This window comes from Chiloscyllium punctatum, chromosome 41, assembly GCF_047496795.1.
Source record: "Chiloscyllium punctatum isolate Juve2018m chromosome 41, sChiPun1.3, whole genome shotgun sequence".
Taxonomy (NCBI): Eukaryota; Metazoa; Chordata; class Chondrichthyes; order Orectolobiformes; family Hemiscylliidae; genus Chiloscyllium; species Chiloscyllium punctatum.
In genome coordinates, this window is record NC_092779.1 from 46993924 (window position 1) to 47017603 (window position 23680).

The 23680-nt window shown below is 40.4% G+C and overlaps 1 protein-coding gene across 8 annotated transcripts in view; it reads left to right on the plus strand.

The window, feature by feature from the left end:
- The window catches only part of LOC140465031 (F-actin-uncapping protein LRRC16A-like), a 470304-nt gene that overhangs the window by 338442 nt on the left and 108182 nt on the right, over positions 1-23680 (plus strand). For all 8 annotated transcript variants that reach the window (XM_072560843.1, XM_072560842.1, XM_072560840.1 and 5 more), the window contains exons 24-26: positions 5098-5196; positions 9058-9186; positions 15915-16046. In XM_072560843.1, coding sequence (XP_072416944.1) covers positions 5098-5196; positions 9058-9186; positions 15915-16046 — 360 coding nt within the window. The remainder of the gene's footprint in view (positions 1-5097; positions 5197-9057; positions 9187-15914; positions 16047-23680) is intronic.

Consider the following 23680-nt stretch of genomic DNA (forward strand, 5'->3'; position numbering starts at 1 on the left):
CATTTGGGGCTTGGCATCAAAGTCTAAACATTGCATGAGGAAGACTGAGAGCATTTGAGAGGGCGCCGAAACAATTTATAAAAATGGTTGCAAGGATTAGCAATTTCAATTGGATAACTGGACTGGTGAAGTGAGGATTATTTTCATTAGAGAAAAGTAGGCTGAGAGGAAATCTGATAGTGGTATTCAAATTTGTGGAGAATCTGGAGGCATTAGATAGGAAGAAATACTTTCCTCTGAAACAATAGAGAATGAGAGTGTAGATGTAAAGAAGCTGCTGACAGAAACAGATGATATGGGGGAGGGAATCCTCTTGACACAACAAGTGATTGAGTTATGAGAAATACAATGTATGAAAATCTGCTGGAGGCAAATTAATTTGTGGGATTCAAAAGGAAATCCATCTGTTATTTGAAAAGAAACAATATGCAGGGCTAGAAGGATAAGGCAGGAGAATGAGACATTGATATTCATTCAAACATCTTGAATAGACACAATGGATCAAATAATATTCTCCTCCTGCGCTTAAACAATTCTCTAATTACAACAGTGACTGCATTTCATTGGCTGTAAAGAGCTTTAAGGTATCTAATCATCATGAAAAAGATTTAACTAAATACAAATATTTCTTTCTCCCTTTCTATCCTGAGGCTAAGGAGGTGTCCTGTACTGGTTCTCCTCTGTCAGTTCTTTTGTATGACATCTTGCCCTATAAAAGAAAGGGGAGATGTTCATGATTGTTGTTGGGTTTTGTGGCAGTCATAACTGGAGTTACTTGGAGGCAGCAAGAATTAGGTGTGAGGCTTGCAGCAGAGGCAAGTATAAAAGGTAATCTGGAGCTTCTAAAATATTAGACATGCACTCCAAGTCCTGGATTGTACTTGCAAATGATTGATGGCTTTGGTGCAATGAGCATTCTGTCAAGTTGATGGTGTGGCAAGTAGGAGATGTAATGTGAAAATGTATTAGTTGGTAGTAATTATCTACATGAGACAATTAAACTCTTTGTGACACTGCTGCCATGTCCTTGGGTCCTGACTCCAGGAACTTACTTGCTCTCTACTCTCATTCCCTTATAAGGTGTTTCTTGAGTGTTTCTTTATATTTCTTCTTTCTCTCTCTCACTTATTCACTCTTACTCACTCATTCTCTCTCTCTCTCTCTCTCTCTCTCCCTCCTGTCCTTTCCCCTCCCAAACTGGATATCTCTCCTCCTGTCTATCTCCTGCACTATGCAGTTTGGCTGCCTCTGATCAGCTACCAACTCTAGGCAGCAGGATTTCTGCCTGACTGAACTTCCCACTAAATTAAATATAACACTGTCCAGTTAAGTTTGTACTGTCTTGAAATGTCATTGATCCTCATGGAAAGGCAATGGAGGGCTCCCAGCTATTCTACAACCAAACAGTAGTCATTTTGCTGCCACTAGATTTCATTTGATGTGTCTATTGATATCTGATTAAGCTGCTACTCTTGAGATGTGCTGCTCAGTTATTTAAATTTATTTATTTAAGAAGTAATTTGAGAACTTGTGCTGCAGTAATTGCCATCATGTGACAGGTCTGGAAAATGTTTTAATACCTTTCACCTTGGATAATGGTTTCCTTTGTGGTTTTGGTGCAATTTAATCTCCACATCCAAGTCCATCTCGTTTTCTTAGTTCTCATTCTGACCACATGTATTTCACAAATGTGTCCTTTGTTTGATCATACAGACTTTATCAGTTACTCTTGCTACTCTTTCTAAGGTCTGAAGTATAACTTCAGAGCAGCAGCTATATTTATTCTTCATAAGCCAGCTTTACAGTACAACCCATTGAATTAAAACTTCGAATGGGCCCTTTGACCCTTCTGACCTTCTCCACCATTCAGTAAGATCATGGCTGATCTGATTATTGCCTCCACTTCAACTCCTACCAGCCTCTAATAACCTTTGACCCTGTTAGTCAAGAATTTACCTCTGCCTTAAAACTATTCAATGGCATCACCACCACCACTGTCTGGATAAGACAGTTCCGAAGATGCATGAACCTTGGGGGGAAAAAAGTTCTTCTTCATCACTGTCCTGATTTTTGAAATGGTATCCTCTAGTTCTAGTATCCCCAACAAAGGGGACATCCTTTCAGCATCCACCCTGTCAAGTCTCTTCAGGACCTTGTATGTTTCTATAAGATCATCATCGTGCACTCTTCTAAACTCCATGGGCCTGTTCAACCTTTCCTCATCTACTGACCCTTCATCCCAGATACCAATCAAATGAACCTTATCTGAACTACTTCTAGTATATCATTTTTTAAATATAAATCTCCAGATATGGCCTCGCCAATGTTCTGTACAACTGTAACATTCCTAATTTTATATTTCATTCCCCTTACAATAAACTACAACATTCCATTTGCTTTGCTAATTGCTTGATATACCTGTATACTAACCTTTTGTGATCTGTGTACCAGAACACCCGGATCCTTTAAATACTTAAGAGTTCTGCAGTCTCTTTCCATTTAAATAATATGCTACTTTATTATTCTTCCTGTGAAAGTTCTCATTTTCCCATATTATACTCCATCTGCCACATTTTTGCCCACTCACCCAGGCTATCGTCATACAGACTCCTCATATCCTCTTTCCAACTAAATTTCCTATACAATCAAAGCAAAATACTGTGGATGCTGGAACTCTGAAATAAACACAGAAAATGCTCCAGGAGCCCAGCAGTTGTCTCAGTATTTGTGGAGAGAGAAATAGAGTTAACATTTCAATTCCAGTATGACTTCAGAACTGATCAGATTTACTTCCCTTACTTTCTCTGTATCACCAGCAAATTTAGTAACCACAAACTCCATCTCTCCATCTCTTTATGTGGATATTGAATTCTTGAGGTCTCGACCATGATCCTTGTGGTACACCACTCATTACCTCCTGCCAACCCAAAAATGATCCATTTTTGCCCACACTGTTCTTCTTAATAGCCAATCACTCCCATGAGTTGTTGTTTTGCAAAGTAATCATTAATGTGGTACAGTACTTTGTCAAATGCTTCTGGAAATCCTCGTACAGCACATTCACCAATTATCCTTCATCTCTGTTACTTTTAACTTCCTCTAAGGACTTTGATTGTGTTAATCTCTAATATTGGGGAATTTGTGACAGATGTAAGGCAAACTGGTCAGTAGTTTCTCATTTTTATCTCCATTCTTCCTTGAATAAAGGAACTACATTTACCATTTTCCAATCTGATGGGACCTTTCCAGAATCTAGAGACTTTTAGAAAATTAAAACCCTTGCATCTATCATCAATAAAAGCAAAATGCTGGAGATGGTGGAAAACTGAAGCAAACACAGAAAATGCTGGAGAAGCTCAGCAGGTCTGGCACATCTGTGGAGAAAGAAACAGAGTTAACATTTTGAACGTAGTAAGGCTGTTCTTCAGAACATCTACTATCTCAGCAGCCACTTCTTTAAATAACCTAAGTTGAAGTCCATGAGGAATAGGGGTCCAGTCAGATTTTAGTTCAATAATTTTCTCAGTCCCTTCTGAATGCACTTTTTCTAATTTCCTCTCTCCCTCTTGTATTCTGTTTCACAGTTATTCCTAGGGTGTAACTTGCATCCTCTACAGTGAATAAGTGAAACGTCAATTCTCCTTCTCCTTTGATGCTGCCTGACCTGCTGCGCTTTTCCAGCATCACATTTTTAAGCTCTGATCTCCAGCATCTGCAGTCCTCACTTTCCCCTTTGTTGATCCTCTACAGTGAAGGCAACCTCGCAATATGTGTTCATTTGTCATTCCCTCTATTTTAAATTTTAATAACACCATTATTACTCCCAAAGGACCAACATTCACTTTACTTATTCTCATCATTTTAAATACCTGCGGAAACTATAATATGTTTTAATTATCTAACTAACTTTCATTCATACTTTAACTTTTCCCTCATTATTCATCTTGTCATTCTTTGCTGTTCTGTATAGTCTGCCCAATCTTCTGATCTGTCGCACATCATTGTGGAACTAAATATTTTTCTTTGCCATGTTAACTTTCTTGGTTAGCCATGGATGGTGCATCCCTTCATTTTTCCCACTGGATTGTATCTTTTGAGTATTCTGATTGCCTTAACTATCTCTCTCTCACTGTCCTACCCTCCTGTCCCTGATTACTGACTGAATGAAAAGACCCTATCTTAAGGGGTGTCACTGCTTCCTGCAAGAAAATATCCAATTTATTTTCCCTGATGCCGTTGCAGTGTCTGCAGTTTAACCTCTAGCATTGTTTAATGGAGTCTCTCCGCCCCTTTTGTACTGTTTAATGGGCTCTCTCAATCACACTTGCAAGTAAAAGATAATATTACAGTATCTGGAAAGTAACTTTTTTTCAGAGGCCTAATGAATGTGGTCTACTTTGAATCTTAAAAATGGTATTGATTGTTAAATGTCTACATATGTGAATGTAACATGGAAACTTTGATAATCATGAGAGCACTGTTCACTCTACTGAAATAAGATTTATATCTTTGTATGCACAGCAAGTCTTCACTGGAGTTCAAAGCAAGTTTTATGAAGTAATTTGAGAAGTAACAGTTTGCTTTTCTGTCTCCTCTTGGCAAAGACAAAAGGTGTTTCTCTGACTTGAACTAGCCCTGACCAGTAGCATATCACCAAATTGATCCCAAGAGAAACCAGAAGGTTGGTTTTATGGCAGTCATTATTTCCACCTGAAATAGTTATGGATCATTTGGCTAAGCAAACAGTACAACTAATGTAGTCCTAGTATTTCACTGTTTAGTCCCTGGAATGTCATTGAACATCATTGTTGAGTAGCTCTGTTTCACAGAGCTGTTTGTCCTTCCTATAAATTTCGCATGCTCTTTTAGATGATAATGAATTGTTCTTGTGCTCTAAATCCTTGATGTTTAGCAGGGTAGCTTGGTATTTAAAGAACTCATTTCCTCGTACAGACATGTTCGTTATTCTGCTTGCACAGGAGATTTGCAATCTTTTCTAAATCGCAGAATTTTTTTCTTAGAATGTTCAAATGCTTCTTTTGTACAATCAGCAATGGTGATGAGAAGAGTTCTCTTAAAATTTTGTCTTTATCCTAGATTGAGAACTATCTGTTGCGAAACCACGAGACCAGGAAGTATCTGCAAGAACAGGCCTACAGGTTGCAGCAGGGTATCGTGACCAGCACTACACAGCAGGTGAAGATGCAATCACTCATCACTGCAGCCAGTAAATCATTTTGAGTCAGCAAGCATATTTGAATATATCCTTTGTTCATTTGTTAGATGAACGAACCTTGTTGTCAGCTTGCTACACTTGTATATCAAACTCAGATTAGCTTAAAAGTATTGTTTTGACCCAGTTCTTGAGTTTAAAACATGCACGCTTGCAGCCCATTAAAGTTGGTGTACAGTGCCTACTATTTATTTCATTTGTGTGTGCTCTGTTGAAAGCAGCTCCTTGTCTCATTGTTGTTTCATCCTGCGTCTCTTTCCCATGCAGCTTACGTAGCCTTCCAAACTGAGGTAGGGCAATGAGGCAGGTCTCGTGAAACCCCAGCCATGGCCCTGAGAGAAATAAATCCACGCTAGTGCTATTCTGAATCATGTGAGCCATGTGGCCAATTGACGCAACCAGCCCCCTTACCCATTATTGCCTGCTTTTTTTTGATGTTCCAAAGTAATATTAACTGCATAATATTTGCTGTTATCATTAATGTATAATTGTCCTTCCCTCATTGATTCATCTTTAAACACAACTTCAAATCCATTATCTTACAAAACCCTGTGCCTGAATAACAAAATGTGGAACTCTAGTTTGAGAAAACGGATATGCCATTGTGATGGACTGTGCAGATTCACTTGCTGATGGAATTTTGTTATCTTGTTCTTTCGTAACATTTTTAAATTGCGGAATCATTTTTACATATGCAATAATGTACCAAGGTACATTGCAGGAGGAATGGTGGATACACGTCAGGATTCAAGACATTTTGAGGAAGAAGGAAAGAAATTATGAGCTTGAGCTTTAGATACATGGTTTGATTTCAGCAGTTTAGTGACTAAAGACAACAGTTAGAGGGGCAGAGGGTACAAACTAAGATATAACGCTGTGAAACATTACAGACATGAACAGAAGTCAGTGATTGAGGGATCTGAGATTTAAAACTTGAGTGTCATGAGCCACAGAGTTTTGTATAAGATTTTTTTTCTGCAGAGTTAAACTGGTTAATGAAGAGATAATTGGTAAAAATTTAAATGTGAACAAAATGAAGGAATAAATGAGGAAAGGTTGGGATATAAACTAGAAGATAAAAGCAAATGGATTTGACAGTGGAACAAATATAATTTTAGCATTCCATTAGTAGTTAAACAAGATTTCAACAATTGCACAGAATGGAAGATTTGTGAGTTTAGTAATTGTGGGAGAATTTAACAGATAATTTCTCTTAAGAATTAACTATATTTAAAAACCAGGTGTTGGTTACATTAAGCATTTACCACTAAATTCCAAATCTAAAGTTTCTTTCAGGTGTAAATAAGGAAGCTGTCTACTGAGCGCAGCTGTCATCTGGTTGATTAATTAGAGACCAAGCTAAAGATGGATCTTAAACAAAAGCAGAACAGAGCTGACTCATCAAAGTCATTAACAGTATAAATGCAGTGGGTTCTGTTGAGCACTGTCAGGATTATGTGTAGGTTGTACTGGGTGGAAGGCTTTTCACAATTTATATCAGTGATTAACCCATCAAACTACATGGTGGAGGTGACGGATTGATGGTTTTGGTATCATTGGCATACAGCTTGATCTCACATGTATGGGTCATCTACGTAAAGAACCAATGGTCTGAGTACTAGTGAGAGGTTGGACAAGCTAGGACTCATTAAGATATAACGCTGTGAAACATTACAGAGATAAACTGAAGTCAGTGATTGAGGGATCTGAGATTTAAAACTGAGTGTCATGAGCCACAGAATTTTGTATAAGACTTTTTTTCTGCAGAGTTAAACAGGTTAGTGAAGAGATAATTGGTAAAAATTTAAATGTAAACAAAATAAAGGAATAAGTGCACTCACTCTTGTTCCCAGGGCTGAGGATTCGAGGACGAGAAGGCATCCATTTAAAGTTAGAGGGAAAGAATAAAAGGGAACCTGAGGGGGAACCTTTTTACACAGAGGGTGGTACGCATATGGAATGAGCTGCAAGCAGAAGTGGTTGAGGAGGGTATATTAACAACATTTAAAAGGCATTTGGACAAACACATGGTCCATATCCTTCTAATCCTTTCCTATCCAAGTGCAGGGCAACGGGTTAGTGTGGATGGACATTTTGATCGGAATGGACCAGTTTGGTTCAAAGGGCCTGTCTCCATGCTGTTTAACTCTGACTATATTATGTAAAATAATGAAACAGCAGGACCAGGTTTTTAAAATGTTTATCTTAAAAGAAAAACATTAGAAGGCACAAACTAACTTCATTGGATAAAAATAACATTCATGCCATGCAGGTACCTGGTCCCCATTATCAACATCCTGGGGGCTTACCATTAACCAAATACTGTGACTATAATAAGTAGATAACCAGCAGAGGTGTTGGAGGTGGTAGTGGGAAGTGAATGAAGTTCAAACCTGATTACAAATTTTAAAGATGGGTCTGATGTTTATTTTACCCACCCATTTCCGAGCCAGTTACAATGAAAGAGTGAAAATAAATGAGGAGAAATTGAGGACTGCAGATGTTTGACATCAGAGTCGAAAAGTGTGGTGCTGGAAAAGCACAGCAGGTCAGGCAGCATCAGAGGAGCAGAAGAGTCGACGTTTCGAGGATGAGGCTTTCATCAGGAATGAGCGAGTGGTCCAAAGGAGCTGAGAGATAAATGGGGGTGGGGAAGGGGGGAAGGTAGCTGCAAATGCGATAGGTAGATGAAGGTGGGGCTGATGGTGATAGGTCAGAGAGGAGGGTGGAGTGGATAGGTGAGAAGGAAGATGGACAGGTAGGACAGTTCAAGAGGATGGTGCCAAGTTGGAAGGTTGGGTCTGGGATAAAGTAGGGTGATGGAAAATGAGGAAACTGGTGAAATAGACATGGATCCCGTGTGCTTGGAGGGTTCCAAGACAGCAGGTGAGGCATTCTTCCTCCTAGAGTTTGACGGTGGAGGAGTCCCAGGACTTGCATGTCTTTGGCAGAGTGTGAGGGGGAGGTAAAGTGTTCAGCCACAGGGCGGTAGGGTTGTTTAGTGTGTGTGTCCCAGAGATGTTCTCTGAAACATTCCACAAGTTGGTGTCCTGTCTCCCCAGCTGTCTCCATGACTTGCTTGTTTGGTCCATGCTTCCCACCAACCCACCCTCCACTCTCGGCACCTTTCCCTGAAAGAGGTGCAAAACCTGCTCCCACACTTCCCCACTCACCTCCTTCCAAGGCCCCAAAGGATCCTTCCACATGCTTCAGCCTCCGACGCTCCAGGGCAAACAGCACCAGCTTATTCAGCCTCTCCCTATACTCAAACCCTCCAACCCTGGCAACATCCTTGCAAATCTTTTCTGAACCCTTTCAAGTTTCACAACATCTTTCCCTAGGAAGGAGACCAGATTTGCACGCAATATTCCAAAAGTGGCCTAACCGATGTCCTGTACAGCTGCCACATGACCTTCCAACTCCTGTACTCAATAAAGGCAAGCATACCAAATGCATCTACCTGTAACTCTACTTTCGAGCACTCTTAGGTCTCCGTTGAGTAACACTCCCCAGGACATTACCATTAAATGTACAAGTTCCTGTCCTGATTTGCCTTTCCAAAATACAGCACCTCACATTTATTTAAATTAAACTTCATCTGCCACTCCTCTGCCTATTGGCCCATCTGATCAAAGTCCCATGTACTCTGAGGTTACCTTATTCGGTCTTTGTAATTTCATTGAAATGGACAAATCGTTCTAGCCAATAAAAAGTATCGGGTATTTGCTCATGAACATTAAACTCTCAAGCAAGAAGGCTCATTGTCAAGCTGTTTGTCAACTTTCCTCTTTGATTCTGGATGATGATGCTGTTTTTGTCAACAGATGATTGACCGGATGTGTGTAAAAGTGCAGGATCATCTCAACTCATTGAGATATTCGGATATAGATGCTGTTCAAGAGGATTTGCGACTAGCTGAAAACCTGATGCGTGATGCTAAAAATTCCAAAACGGTGAGATATGAAATTGTTGGACAGTTAAATGTATATAAGTCTGAAATTCTCAATTCAGGACAAGGAAAACCATGTCAGAAGGCCTATATAGGAGGTTGCATCACCAGAACTAATGCATTTGAGATGGGATAAGTATAGTCCTGGTGGCTCAGAGTCATGGGCTTGCTCAGAATATTCATTGATGGCCTATCCCCAGAAACACTCACCAAAAAGGTGAAAAATTTGAATAAGTCTGAAATAGTCTCAGCCAAGTGAGAGACAAGTGGAATTGCCACCATCAAACCTCTTCCTTTTTGTTTCCTCCACTGTCATTTACTTCTTTTTCACTTCTGTCAAGTGCTCTTGCCCACAAGCAAATATTCCCTCTGTATCCACTCTATCAACACTTTTATTTGCCTTGGTAACCTTTATTAGATCACTGGCCAGCCTTTTTTTTTAAGCATTAGTGGAGACCCAGCCTGTCAACCCTTCCTGACGTCAATCATTCTTATAAATCATCTCCACACCCTCCCTAGTGTCTTTGTACTACAACCAGAGCTCCATGCAGTACTCTTAAGTGTGATCTAACCAGGTTTTGGTACAGGGTCATTATGACATCCCAACTTTTCAATTTCATCCCTCCAGAAGTAAAGCCAAGTGCATTGTTTGCTTTTTTTAATTTGGATTTACGAATGGCAGTAATGTGGGTTCAATTTGCCTAACGGCTGCGGTGAACATGAAGGACTCTCTTTCTCAATCTCTCCCCTCACCTCAGGTCTGCTGCCTGTTGAGTTAAACCACACCAGACTCTTTAATGACAGACCAGCCCTATGGTTCTCTGGGACTATGGCAACTTTACCTAGCCCCTTGCTAACACAACTTTTAGTGATCGATATATTTATACACCGAAATACCTTTGTTCCTCTACTCCATCTATATTTGCACCTTCCAAGTGACCTTCCTATTTGTGGAGCATATCGAACATAGAACAGTACAGTACAGACCCTTCGGCACTCAATGTTGTGCTGGCCTTTTATCCTGCTCTAAGATCAGACTAACCTACATGCCCTTCGTTATACTATCTTCCATGGGCCTATCCAAGAGTTGCTTAAATGTGCCTAATGTATCTGACTCTACTACCACTGCCAGAAGTGCATTCCACATACCCACCACTCTCTCTGTGAAGAACCTCCCTCTGACATCTCCCCTAAACTATCCTCCAATCACCTTAAAATTATGCCCCTTCATGATAGGTATTTCCGCCATGGGAAAACATCTCTGGCTATCCAATCTATCAATGTCTCTCAACATCTTGTACACCTCTATCAAGTCATCTCTCATCCTTCTTCTCTCCACTGAGAAAAGCCCTAGCTCTCCTAACCTTTCTTCATAAGACATGCCCTCCAGTCCAGGCAACATCTTGGTAAATCCCCTCTGCACCCTTTCTAAAGCTTCCACGTCTTTCCTATAATGAAGTGACCAGAACCAAATACAATATTCCAAATGAGGTCTAGACAGGGCTCTATAGAGCTGCAGCATAACCTCTTAAACTCAATCCCCCTCTAATGCAATCCAACACACCATACACCTTCTTAACAACCCTATCAACTTGGGTGGCAACTTAGAGGAATCTATGGAAGTGAACCTCAAAGTCCCTCTGTTCCTCCATACTGCCAAAAGTCCTGCCTTTAACCTTGTATTCTGCATTCAAATTTGACCTTCCAAAGTGAATGACTTCACACTTTTCCAGGTTGAATTCCATCTGTCATTTATCCGCCCAGTGCATTGTAATGTTCTATGCTCTGCATCCTAGGAGAAAGTGAGGACTGCAGATGCTGGAGATCAGAGCTGAAAATGTGTTGCTGGAAAAGCGCAGCAGGTCAGGCAGCATCCAAGGAACAGGAGAATCGACGCTTCGGGCATGAGCCCTTCTTCCTGAAGAAGGGCTCATGCCCAAAACGTTGATTCTCCTGCTCCTTGGATGCTGCCTGACCTGTTGCGCTTTTCCAGCAACACATTTTCAGCTATGCTCTGCATCCTGTCAATGTGCCATTGCAAGCTACAACAGCCCTCCACATTATCCACAACTCCACCAACCTTTGTGTCATCAGCAAGCTTTCTAACCCACCCTTCCACTTCCTTATCCAAATCATTTATAAAAATCACAAACAGCAGAGGTCCCAGAACAGATCCCTGCGAAACACCACTGGTCACCAAGCTCCAGGCTGAATACTTTCCATCTGCCACCCCTCTCTGTCTTCTATGGGCCGGCCAATTCTGTCTCCAGACAGCCAGATATCCCTTTATCCCATGCTTCCTTACTTTCTGAATGAGCCTACCATAGGGAACCTTATTAAACACCTCACTAAAATCTATGTACACCACATCCACTGCTCTACCTTCATGAACATGTTTTGTCACATCCTTGAAGAATTCAATAAGGTTTGTGAGGCACAACCCGCACATCTCAAACCCATGCTGACTATCTCTAATCAAACTATGGTTTTCCAAGTAATCTTAAATCCTATCTCTCAGAATCCTCTCCAATGGGCGGCACGGTGGCACAGTGGTTAGCACTGCTGCCTCACAGCGCCAGAGACCCGTGTTCAATTCCCGCCTCAGGCGACTCTCTGTGTGGAGTTTGCACATTCTCCCCGTGTCTGCGTGGGTTTCCTCCGGGTGCTCCGGTTTCCTCCCACACTCCAAAGATGTGCAGGTCAGGTGAATTGGCCATACTAAATTGCCCGTAGTGTTAGGTAAGGGGTAGATGTAGGGGTATGGGTGGGTTGCGCTTTGGCGGGGCGGTGTGGATTTGTTGGGCAGAAGGGCCTGTTTCCACACTGTAAGTAATCTAATCTAATCTAATCTAATCTAATACTTTGCCCACCACTGACATAAGACTGACTGGTCTGTAATTCCCAGGATTATAGCTTCTTCAACAAGGGAATAACATTTGCCACCCTCCAATCATCTGGCATTACTCCAGTAAACAGTGAGGATGTAAAGATCATCGCCAAAGGTGCTGCAATCCTTGCTTCCTGTAGTATCCTGGGTCCATCCTGTCCATCCTGGGTGATTTATCTGCCCTTATTTTTTTCAGAATTTTCAGCACATCCTCCTTCCTAACATCAACCTGTTCGAGCATAATAGTCTGTTTCACGCTGTCCCCAGAAATGTCAAGGTCCCTCTCAGTAGTGAATACTGAAGCAAAGAATTCATTAAGGACATCCCCTACTTCCTGTGGCTCCAGGCGCAAGTTCCCTCCACTTTATCTGACGGGCCCTACCGACGCTCTGGGCATCCTCTTGTTCCTTACCTAAATGTAGAATGCCTTAGGGTTTTCCTTAATCCTACCTGCTAAAGCTTTTTCATGTCCCCTTCTAGCTGTCTTCAGTCCATTCTTCAGTTCCTTCCTGGCTACCTTGTAAACCTGTAAAGCCCTGTCTGATTCTTGCCTCCTCAACCTTATGTAAGCTTCCTTCTTCCTCTTGACTAGATGTCCCACATCCCTTGTCACCCAAGGTTCTTTCACCCTACCATCCCTTCCTTTCCTCAGTGGGACAAACCTGTCCAGCACTATCAGCAAGTACTACCTAAACAACCTCCACATTTTGTCATGCATTTCCCTGAGAACATCTGTTCCTAGTTCCTGTCTGATAGCATTGTGATTTCCCTTTCCCCAATTTCTTCCCAGTAAAATGTTCTACTTCATACTGCATTGAACTTTATTTGATAGTTACTTGCCCATTCTGCAATTTTGAAGAAGTAATTGGTAATTAAGGAGAGGTTGTTGAATATATGGATAAGTTCAGCCAAGGCAGAGATTGATGATGCTTGGTGGACACTCATTGGGCCTCCATTGACTCTCAGACCATTCTGGTAGGCAATCATGGTCTACAGCAATTGCCAATTTTCTATCAGTTACCATCTAACTAGTGAATTCTCCACAGCAACATCTCTACCAGCCAGAGTGCACTTGACAAAAAAAACTGTTTTCACACAGCATAAAACATTTTTTCCTCCATTGTGTTGGTATTCTTGCAAATTGTCCTGATGAGTGCAAAATTTTTTTTTAAAAATCGATCAAATGTATTTTTCCAGCAATATATGTGATTTTATTTTATGTTCAGAACCTCAATGAAAGCCAAATGATGTCAACCATGGAAGACTAGATGAAGTTATAGCTTGAGAACTACAAAACTATTTGGACAAATTGTATATGTGCTGAAGTGATTAGTTGAATGATGAATATGATACGCTGCACCAGGAAGAAAAGATGATGAATAAAGCATTCAAAATAGGGTCCAAATAGCATCAAGAGATCTAGTGGTGATAATAAACTTAGCTATTTTTATTTGTTCCTGGGATATGGGCATTGTTGACGAGGAGCATATTTATTTTCCATCCCAGTTACCCTTGAGAAGGTAAAGTTGAACTTTCAATTTTGAATTACCACGAAGTAGCAATCAACAAAGGAAACAAATATTGATTATGATACAGTTCAGAGGAAACCATATTCTAAATTCTTCATTTACACTGCATCTTTTAGTACTGTGTCTAGTTTTGATTACTCAAACACAAGGAATACATTCAAATATCCGGAGCAATTTTGAGAAAAGCCTGACTTGATCTGCTAGCTCCAAATGGCTGAGTTCTGAGGAAAAATTTGATTAACTTAGGCTTTTTGGTCTAAACTTTTGAGGTAATAAATGGAAATGATACATCAAGCTTAACCATTAAATAATGGCAATAGGACATGCTTTCATGTGAGTAAATTATTAAATTAGGCCTGTCAGAAGTTTTTAATACTTGAAATGGACCTTCAGTTGTGATACTAGAAGTAAAATCATGGAAAATGTGACTGGGGCAGGAGACAGCCCGTCAAATCATTCTAGAAGGAGAAGTCAAGATCAGATTGAATGCCGTTTCTCATTTTCCCATCCCTCTTTGTAATTTTCTTTTATAAATTGCATTTCAATTATTTTTGTGAATCTTCCTGATGCTGTGATAAAAAGTGGGTATTGGATAAGTCTTGAGGCAGAGTGATATGTCTCTAACTCTGGGCCAGAAATTCTAGATTAAACTCCCCCTGCTGCCCTGATGATGTGTCATAACGTGTCCAAACAGGTTGATCGTTTTCTTAAAAAAAAAGATGACTTATCAAGGTGTCTGAAGTCACAGATTATAGTGCAAAACTTTTGGACTTCCCTGTGGTTTGCAATGCCATATGCCATTAATTTTGCATAAATAAAGCATTCCTGAAAATGACTAAAGTCTTCTAATCATTCTTAGTCAAGTTGTATATGGCTTCGGGAAGACTATTCTGTCTTGATATGAGAACTGTTCAGTCAGAAGCTAGATGAAGCTCCTTCTAGAGATGTCTTCAGCTCCAAGTTAAACATAATTTCTCAGAATTACAGAATCACAGAGGTGTTATGGCACAGAAGGAGGCCAATCAGCCCATTGTGCCTGCTCCTGTCCTATTAGCTAATGACAGTTTCCTGCCTTTCCCCATATCTGTGCACACCATTTCCATCCAAATAATCATCTAGTGTCCTGTTGATTGCCTCAACTGAATCTGTCTCCACCACATTTCCAAATAGTGCATTTTATATCCTAATTACTCGCTGTGTGAAAAAGATTTTTCTTTCCTCACTCTTGCTTCTTCTGCACATCATTTTAAACCTATGTCCTCTCTTTTCTTTCCTTTTTTGAAAGGAACAGCTTCTCCCCTATCTACTCTGTCCAGTCTGCCCATGATTTTGAAAACTTCTATTGGAACTCCTCAGTTTTCTCTAATGATAAATGATACTTGACAGAAAAATACTTTGTAATAAGTAATTTTAACAATTTATGTATACTGTATGTACTCAAATAATATTCACTTCATAAGATTCTACCATCAGGCTTTAGAGCAAAAAAAAACTTTCATTTATTCTTACACCTCTTGCTCATTTTGGGAGTAGAGTTGTTGGAAACTTTCCAGCAATTCTATTTCTACGAAGCTCTTTTCTCATTTGAGCATCCTAAATAATGGTAGATAGTCTGGACAGCCATACCAGTGCCAAACAACAGTGTCAGTTTGTTATCAGCAATTCCATAGATCTAAGTATGGATTTCAACATTATTACTCATGTGAAAACCAACCCTCTACTTTTTGCCTAGAAGTTTGGGTGTAAAACCTTGAACTTCACACAAGTATGTAATAATGTGAAGAGATGGCCATTGTGATCTGATCATTGATAATCTAAAGTTAGGCAGGGAAAATGGAGAAAGTGTTATCCAAATAATTAACCTGTCATGATGCCATCTATTTTTCCCTGACTTTCATTTCTTTTTCCTGTCCTGAGTATAATAGTTATTCCCTGGAATCTGTCAGAGCAGGCATGGGTTGTATGTGAACCCTCCATGTGAAAGTCCATTGTAAGACTTGACCTGGCTGATAACGGATTGAAATCTATGACAAAATCAGAATATCATGGATGTTGGAAGCTTGAAGGGGAAAAAAATTACAGCATCTATGTACAAAGATGTTTATCACCTTTTCATCAGAAGTGTTCTGTTTCTGTTTCTATGCAGGTGCTATATAACCAGATTTATTCTTTGTCCCCTAATGTTGCCCAGCTACCCTCTGATAAACTTTCAGGGTTTATAAAGAATCAGCCAACCACATTTAATTAAAAGTGGGGAATAGCAGATGTGTAATTTAGATACCAGTTTATCTCATCATAAATGTATTTTGCCTTTAGCTATTGCCCAGTCTTTATCATCTGCGAGGAGCTTCTTGGGCAGCAGGAATCACTAGCTCATCAAATCCAATTCAGGGAAAACTGGAGTCCATGGCTGGGGAAGTCACCCGGGTTGTCGAGGAACAGCTCAAGGTATCTGACATGTGATTGGATCATTAACCTGCCAACTATTCCAATCGTGTGTATTCATTGAGTTGGCCCTCGATGCTAATGTTGTGTTAATGTTATGTTGTGCAGTATGATTTATGCTCATTAAGGTATTTATTCAGTTGCAAGTAATTGCAAGTCTGGCATGTTTATTGTTTTGTAAGATGTAGCAATGCCAATTAACATGCTGCTCTTTGTGGAAAACATCTATTAAGTATAAAATGTGATATTAGGTTAAGATGTCACTAGATTACTCAAATTTAAATTATTAAAATTTTGTTTTCATCATTGCCTGAAGATGATAATGTATGTTTTTCCAAGGTTATGTGCTTCAGGAGTTATGGAATCTCAATAATTTGGGCCATTGACAGTGGCTGACTGAAGATGCAGAGTTTTTATGTTCTATTGACATAGAATAACATCTGGGACAGTTAAATAATAGAATGGAATCTATCAATGTGGATGAAAGTTTGCTGATGTTCCATGTGCAACTGAATAATATGGAAAAACATGTGGTTATTTTCTTAACATTTCTTATATTGGTTGCCTGTTCATAGTTTTGCATCCAATAGTTGGGGGACTCCCATATTCAGGGAAATGATAAAATGCTGATTTTTTTTTCCTTCATCTTGCAACACACTGATTTTTGAAATATTTACTTAAACAATTGAGATTTTTATTAAAGTGTAATGCCGCTATTTGATTATTTTTTTGGTGTCAAACCTTGTCGTTAAATGTAAACCTGACAACATTCTCTTCACTTATCTGAATATATTTTGGCTACATGAAGTATCTGTTTTTAATTCTTCGAGAGAAACAGAGATGATACACTCAGATTGTATATCAATAGAAGCTTTATTTACAATGTGATGATACTATGGCTTTAAGAGGAGTATTTTGACCTACTTCTTTGAAGAAAGGTTGAGAGAGAGGAGGTGAGGAGTCTACTCTGATCCAGTAGAGTAAACCGTTTGTGAGGCCTTGTTTTTTTTTTAAAGTTGGAACACTGGAAGCAGCCTCACAGAACTAGGATTTTTAGTTTTAATTTTCAGTAGAGTTTGCTGCTGGGGTCTTGAATCTGGGTGTGGAAGCTGCTTGTCAAGTCTCTGCTGTGGCTAAAAGCAGGGGATTAACTTCCTGCTGCTAGAATTGCATGTAAGACCATCTATTTTACTGAATTTGCCTTTGTCAATGGTGTGTTTATGGGATGTTACTACATCGGAATAGTTACTGCTTAATAGTGAAATAATCTATTATTCTGTTAAGCTTTCCAACAGAGTTAAATTTTTCCAATTATTTCTTTTGTTGTGTATGAATGAAATGTGTTTTGCTTCAAGACTGTTAGTTTGACAAATCGAATTGCATCTGGAACACAACACCTGGCATTTGCCTCCAAAATAAGAGATTAGGGTCTAAACTACCTTCTTAACAAATTTTGAGGGGGTTTGCCTGGTCCATAACAACAGGGTTTTAAAATGTCAACTTCGATGCCTATAGCACCCAGTTGTGGTATAGTTAACCTAGATAACCACACCTTGCCTGAACTGGTCAAACACTGAATGATGGGCTGTAGTAGCAAAATTTGATTTCTCCCAAAATATTTGTTGGCTCATTTGTGTTCCAAATCCTGATGTGTATTAATTTTCAATTATCTAACATTCCTTGCAGCACTAAATACATTTGTTCAATAAACCAGATAACAGCTGCTGTGCAAACATTCATCCCTCAATATACTCACTCTCCAAAGAATTCAGGCAGCTTCCAAGTCTCCTGTACAGTCCTGATGTCAGCATGTGCAGGTGATGTTGGGGTAAAGCACCAAACGTGCAGAGAAGATATTATCTACAGGTTAAAGTGCTAATATCTTTTATTTCGAAGAAATGTCAAGATCTCTTTTGCTTAATGGAGTTAGTCTGTTTTCCTCAGTTTATGCTGCTTCACGCAGCCACCACCATTGTATTGCCAAATATGATGCAAGTTTACTTCATGCAATTTGCCATATAATAACTGACATTCAAATGATAATGGTAGCTGGCTAGTTTCCTTTCTGGTCGTTGTGGGTTATAAAGTTGAAATGAAATCTCTTCAGTTTGGGTTTATGTGTGAAATTTTGCTGTACAAGAGGAACCTCGGTTATCCGAATGAGATGGGCGGACACTGTTTCGTTTGGATAATTGATTATTCAGTTAATTGATTTCCTCTGGGGCTTGGAGTTTTCTGTGAAGTCTGGTCCCTGTTTAGGAGACTAGGAAGCAGCGCACCACGCACAAACCCCCACCCCCCTGCCCACACCTCTGCCCGTCCCTAGCCCCATCCAACAACACCCCCCCCAACCCCATCTGCTCACACCCCACCCCATACCCACCTGCTCCCACCCTGACCCCACCCCCACCGCCTGCCCCCAATGCGGTCCAAGACCATCCCTCCACCCCAACCCCTCACCAGCGTCTGACTTTCCCCGTCCACACCCCCACCTCCTGTCCAACCCCCAACTTCAGGGCAGCCAAACTGTACACCAGCAGTAGGACTGCTGTTGCCTTTTTGGGGTAAGTCTCCAAACAGCGTTCGTATGCGTGCACATGCACACACTCACAACCTTTTACTGCAACTTTTTGACAGCTTCCACCTTTGCCCTCAGGACAATGTTGGAGCGATTATCTGGGGAAGGGGAGTTTAGGGTTCACCCCAATGTAGAACTCCACGGAAAGTGTAAGGGGAGAGAGAGAGAGGGGACAGGAGGTCAATCATTTGGAGACGGTGCCTGGACTGTCCAGGACTGTTGTCAGCAGCGTTTCAGTGAGCCGAGTTCACTTTTAACCATTGTACCTGTAAACAAAAGACGCGACCAGGATCGAAACAGCTCTTCGACGTAATGTTTCTATCAGGACCTTGAGATGCCCTTCACATAATCCGAAATTGGGATAATTGATGTTCGGATAATCAAGGTTCCTCTGTATATTACTTGGATGTTCCAATTTTAAGAAAGAAAGCTTATATCCATAATCAGTATTTGGGAATAATAAATCTGATTTACTTAAGTTTTTGCAACTTTACATTAACATGCTAATAATGCTCTGCCATTGTTATCAAAAAATTGACAGAATATCTAATTCTTTGGTGTAAGTTTTTTTCCTTTGGAGGATGCTTTTATTGGATGTAGGTTTGCTCGCTGAACTGGAAGGTGAGTTTTCAGACATTTCGTCACCATACTCGGTAACATCTTTAGTGAACCTCCAGATGAAGTGCTGATAGTTTAGCCCGCTTTCTATTTATATTTTTGGGTTTCTTTGTTTGGTGATGTCATTTTCTGTACTTTTTCTCAGGGGGTGGTAAGTGGGATCCAAGTCAATGTGTTTGTTGATAGAGTTCTGGTTGGAATGCCATGCTTCTAGGAGTTCTCGTGCGTGTCTTTGTTTGGCTTGTCCTAGGATGGATGTATTGTCCCAGTCGAAGTGATTCCCTTCCTCATCCGTATGTAAGGATACTAGTGAGAGTGGGTCATGTCTTTTTGTGGCTAGTTGATGTTCATGTATCCTGGTGACTAGTTTTCTGCCTGTTTGTCCAATGTAGTGTTTGTTACAATTCTTGCAAGATATTTTGTAAATGACATTAGTTTTGCTTGTTATCTGTATAGGGTCTTTCAAGTTCATTAGCTGCTGTTTTAGTGTGTTGGTGGGTTTGTGGGCTACCATGATGCCAAGGGGTCTGAGTAGTCTGGCAGTCATTTCCGAGATGTCTTTGATGTAGGGGAGAGTGGCTAGGGTTTCTGGACGCATTTTTTCTGCTTGTTTGGGTTTGTTGCTGAGAAATTGGCAGACTGTGTTCATTGGGTACCTGTTCTTTTTGAATACACTTTATAGGTAATTTTCCTCTGCTCTGTGTAGTTCCTCTGTGCTGCAGTGTGCGGTGGCTCATTGAAAAATATTGTAACGTAGGTTCATTTGTGGATATTGGGATGATTTGCTACCATAGTTTAGTACTTGGTTTGTATGTGTTGTTTTACTGTAGCCGCTGGTTTAAAGTTCCCCGTTGGCTGTTCACTCTACTGCAACATCTAGGAATGGCAGTTTATTGTTGTTTTCCTCCTCTTTAGTGAATTTTATGCCAGTAAAGGTATTTTTGATGGTCTTGAAGGTTTCCTCTAATTTGTTTCGTTTAGTGATGACAAAGGTGTCATCCACCTAGCAGCCCCAAAGTTTGGGTTGGATGGTTGGCAGAGCTGTTTGTTCGAGTCTCTGCATTACTGCCTCTGCTAAGAAACCTGATATTGGAGATCCCATGGGTGTTCCGTTGGTATGTCTGTAGGTTTTGTTGTTGAAGGTGAAGTGGGTGGTAAGGCATAGATCCTCAAGCTTGACAATACTGTCCTTGCTGATGAAGTCAGTGGTGTTTGGTGTATGTGTCTTTGGTTCTTCTAATAGTGTAGTTGGACGGGTTGGACAGAAGGGGCTGTTTCCGTACTGTACATCTCTATGACTCTATGTAGTCAGTGTTTTCTTGGCCAGGTTGATGTTGATGGATGTGAACAGGGCTGTTACATCAAAGTAGACTACTATTTCATCTTCTTCTATCTTGGTGTCTTTGATGGTCTTCAGGAATTCTTGGATGGAGTGGCGTGAGTCTTTTACGAAGTGTTTTAGCCTTTGGTGTAGCTCCTTGGCCAGGCTGTAAGTTGGTGTTCCAGGTAGCGAGACTATGGGTCTGAGGGGGGCTCCTGGTTTGTGAATTTTGGGTAATCTGTAGAAGCGTGGTTTTGGATCTGTCTGGTTTCATTTTTTAAGAAGTCAGTCTTATTTATTTCTCCAGATTTCTAAAGTTGTTTGAGTAGGGCTGTGATTTGGTTCCTCAGTTGTGGGGTCGGGTCTATAGTCACTTGTTGGTAAGTATTGGTATCTGCAAGTAGTGTGTTCGCTTTCTCAATGTATTTCTCTTTGATTTAAAATGGCTGACTATCAAGCATCCTTTGTCTGCAGGTAGGATAACAATTTTTTTTTAGTCTTTCCAGTGCTTTCCTTTCTTATGTATTGAGAGTGTTTCCTTCCTTTTTTCTGCTTAATGTTGGTGTGATTTCTTATCTGATGGCTTGCTGGGATTCTTCTGTGAGTTGGTTGTCTTTCAGTGTTTTTTCTAATGCTGCTAAGAAATCTTTCTTATGCCCGTCCTGGCAGTTGTAATTTAATCCTTTTACTAAGACTGCTTTTTCAATGTCTGCTAAGGGTCGGTCAGATTGGTTTTTTTATCCATGCTTCTGTGTTGTCAATGTTGTTATTTTGTGTAAGTTTGTCGAGTTTTCTGCAGGACTAGTTTGTTTCATTTTCTGTGTTTGTCTCTGTCTAATATCTGTGGCTTGTTGTACTGTGTCTACATGGTAGGCTACTGCAGAAAATACAGAGATATGGCATTGAGGGTGAGTTGGAGGTTTGGATTAGGAATTGGCTCTCTGGAAGAAGACAGAGGGTAGTAGTTGATGGCAAAGGTTCATCTTGGAGTGCCGTCACTAGCGGTGTTCCGCAAGGATCTGTTTTGGGACCATTGCTGTTTGTCATTTTTATAAATGACCTGGAGGAAGGGTTAGAAGGTTGGGTGAGCAAGTTTGCGGATGATACGAAAGTCGGAGGAGTTGTAGACAGTGAGGAAGGATATGGCAGGTTACAGCGGGATATAGAGAAGCTGCAGAGCTGGGCAGAAAGGTGGCAAATGGAGTTCAATGTAGCTAAGTGTGAAGTGATTCACTTTGGTAAGAGTAATAAAAAGATGGATTACTGTGCTAATGGTAGACTACTTGGTAGTGTGGAAGAGCAGAGGGATCTTGGTGTCCATGTACACAGATCTCTGAAAGTTGCCACCCAGGTAAATAGTGCAGTGAAGAAGGCATATGGCGTACTGGCTTTTATTGGTAGAGGAATTGAGTTCCGGAGTCCTGAGGTCATGCTGCAGTTGTATAAGACTCTGGTGCGGCCGCATCTGGAATATTGTGTGCAGTTTTGGTCGCCATACTATAGGAAGGATGTGGAGGCACTGGAACGGGTGCAGAGGAAGTTTACCAGGATGTTGCCTGGTATGGTAGGAAAATCCTATGAGGAAAGGCTGAGGCACTTGGGGTTGTTTTCATTGGAGAAAAGAAGGTTTAGGGGTGATTTGATAGAGGTGTGCAAGATGATTAGGGGGTTAGATAGGGTTGACAGTGAGAACCTTTTTCCACGTATGGAGTCAGCTATTACAAGGGGGCATAGCTTTAAATTAAGGGGGGGTAGATATAGGACTGATGTTAGGGGTAGGTTCTTCACTCAGCGAGTCGTAAGTTCATGGAATGCCCTGCCAGTAGCAGTAGTGGACTCTCCCTCTTTATGGATATTTAAGCGGGCATTGGATAGGTATATGGAGGATAGTGGGTTAGTGTAGGTTAGGTGGGCTTTGATCGGCGCAACATCGAGGGCTGAAGGGCCTGTACTGCGCTGTATTCTTCTATGTTCTATGTTCTATGTCTATGTCTGTCCATTCATGGTCTGTTGCTTGAGTGAGTAAAGATTTTTGGCGCAAACTTTCCCGGTTGAGTTTACGAGGGAGAAGGATGCTTTTACTTTCTGGAACAAAGATGAGAATTGTGTTGTCTACTGGTTACATTTGAGAGTTACAATAATATTAGCAAAACTATAATAGTATAGCACAAGATAATCCTGCATTCGATATTAAACAGTCAATAAATTAGTCCTGGCGTTGTGGCCAAATGGTTGAGAAATTCCCTGTCAAGCACAAGTAACTTCAGGGTGTGAGCTTCTTGAAAATGTGTGCGCTGAATGAAAGATATTCCTGAGGGGCAGAGTGACAGTTACCACAAAGAGTCAAAACACTTTAGGCTCATCAATAAGTATCTCTAGGATTTCTTTGTGTGTTCATTCAAACATAGCAAATCATTTCAAACTGACTGGCAGGGTTAAGCAATCTGAAAAGCTGAAGACATGTGGATTCAGTGCTATTGGATATAAAATATTCAAGTGAAGTAAATGTAGAATTATAAAAATAAAAGCTTAATGGTGCATGTTTCATCCAATAAATAACATGTTACCGTTTTGAGAAAATACTTCTGGTTAGTTTCTAGTACAGTCAGTTTTGAAATAACGTGGTAGTTCCATTCCCATGCAATTCCTAAGTTATAAGAAACTTGTGTAATAGCATCGTCATTTAAACTAATGGGACCAGGATCGCATTATAGCCAGTACAGGTAAGGAACGTTGCCTTTCTACAAATAACAGTCTCATTTCTTCAATTGTGTTTTAGGAAAACCAACTGTAAATAAATAAAATTGTTCTTTTATCAAAATATTAGTTCGTATTCAGCAAACCAAATAATAAAACACTAGAATTATGTGTGTCTGTTGCCACATTAAAATAGCAAATTACTTCTTGTCTTGAGTATCTGAGTGAGAAGGAAAGGCCATCAAAAATATTTGAGGCTCTACCCTGGAATTCAGAATCCTTTCATGGAACAGTAGTGCGCTCATACACAGCAAGTTTGACTTGCAAGCAGCTAATCACACAAAGCAAAAAGACTTGCACGGTCAGTGCATAAAAGCAGAAAATCCTAGAAATACTGAAATTAAACAACATCTACAGAGCAAG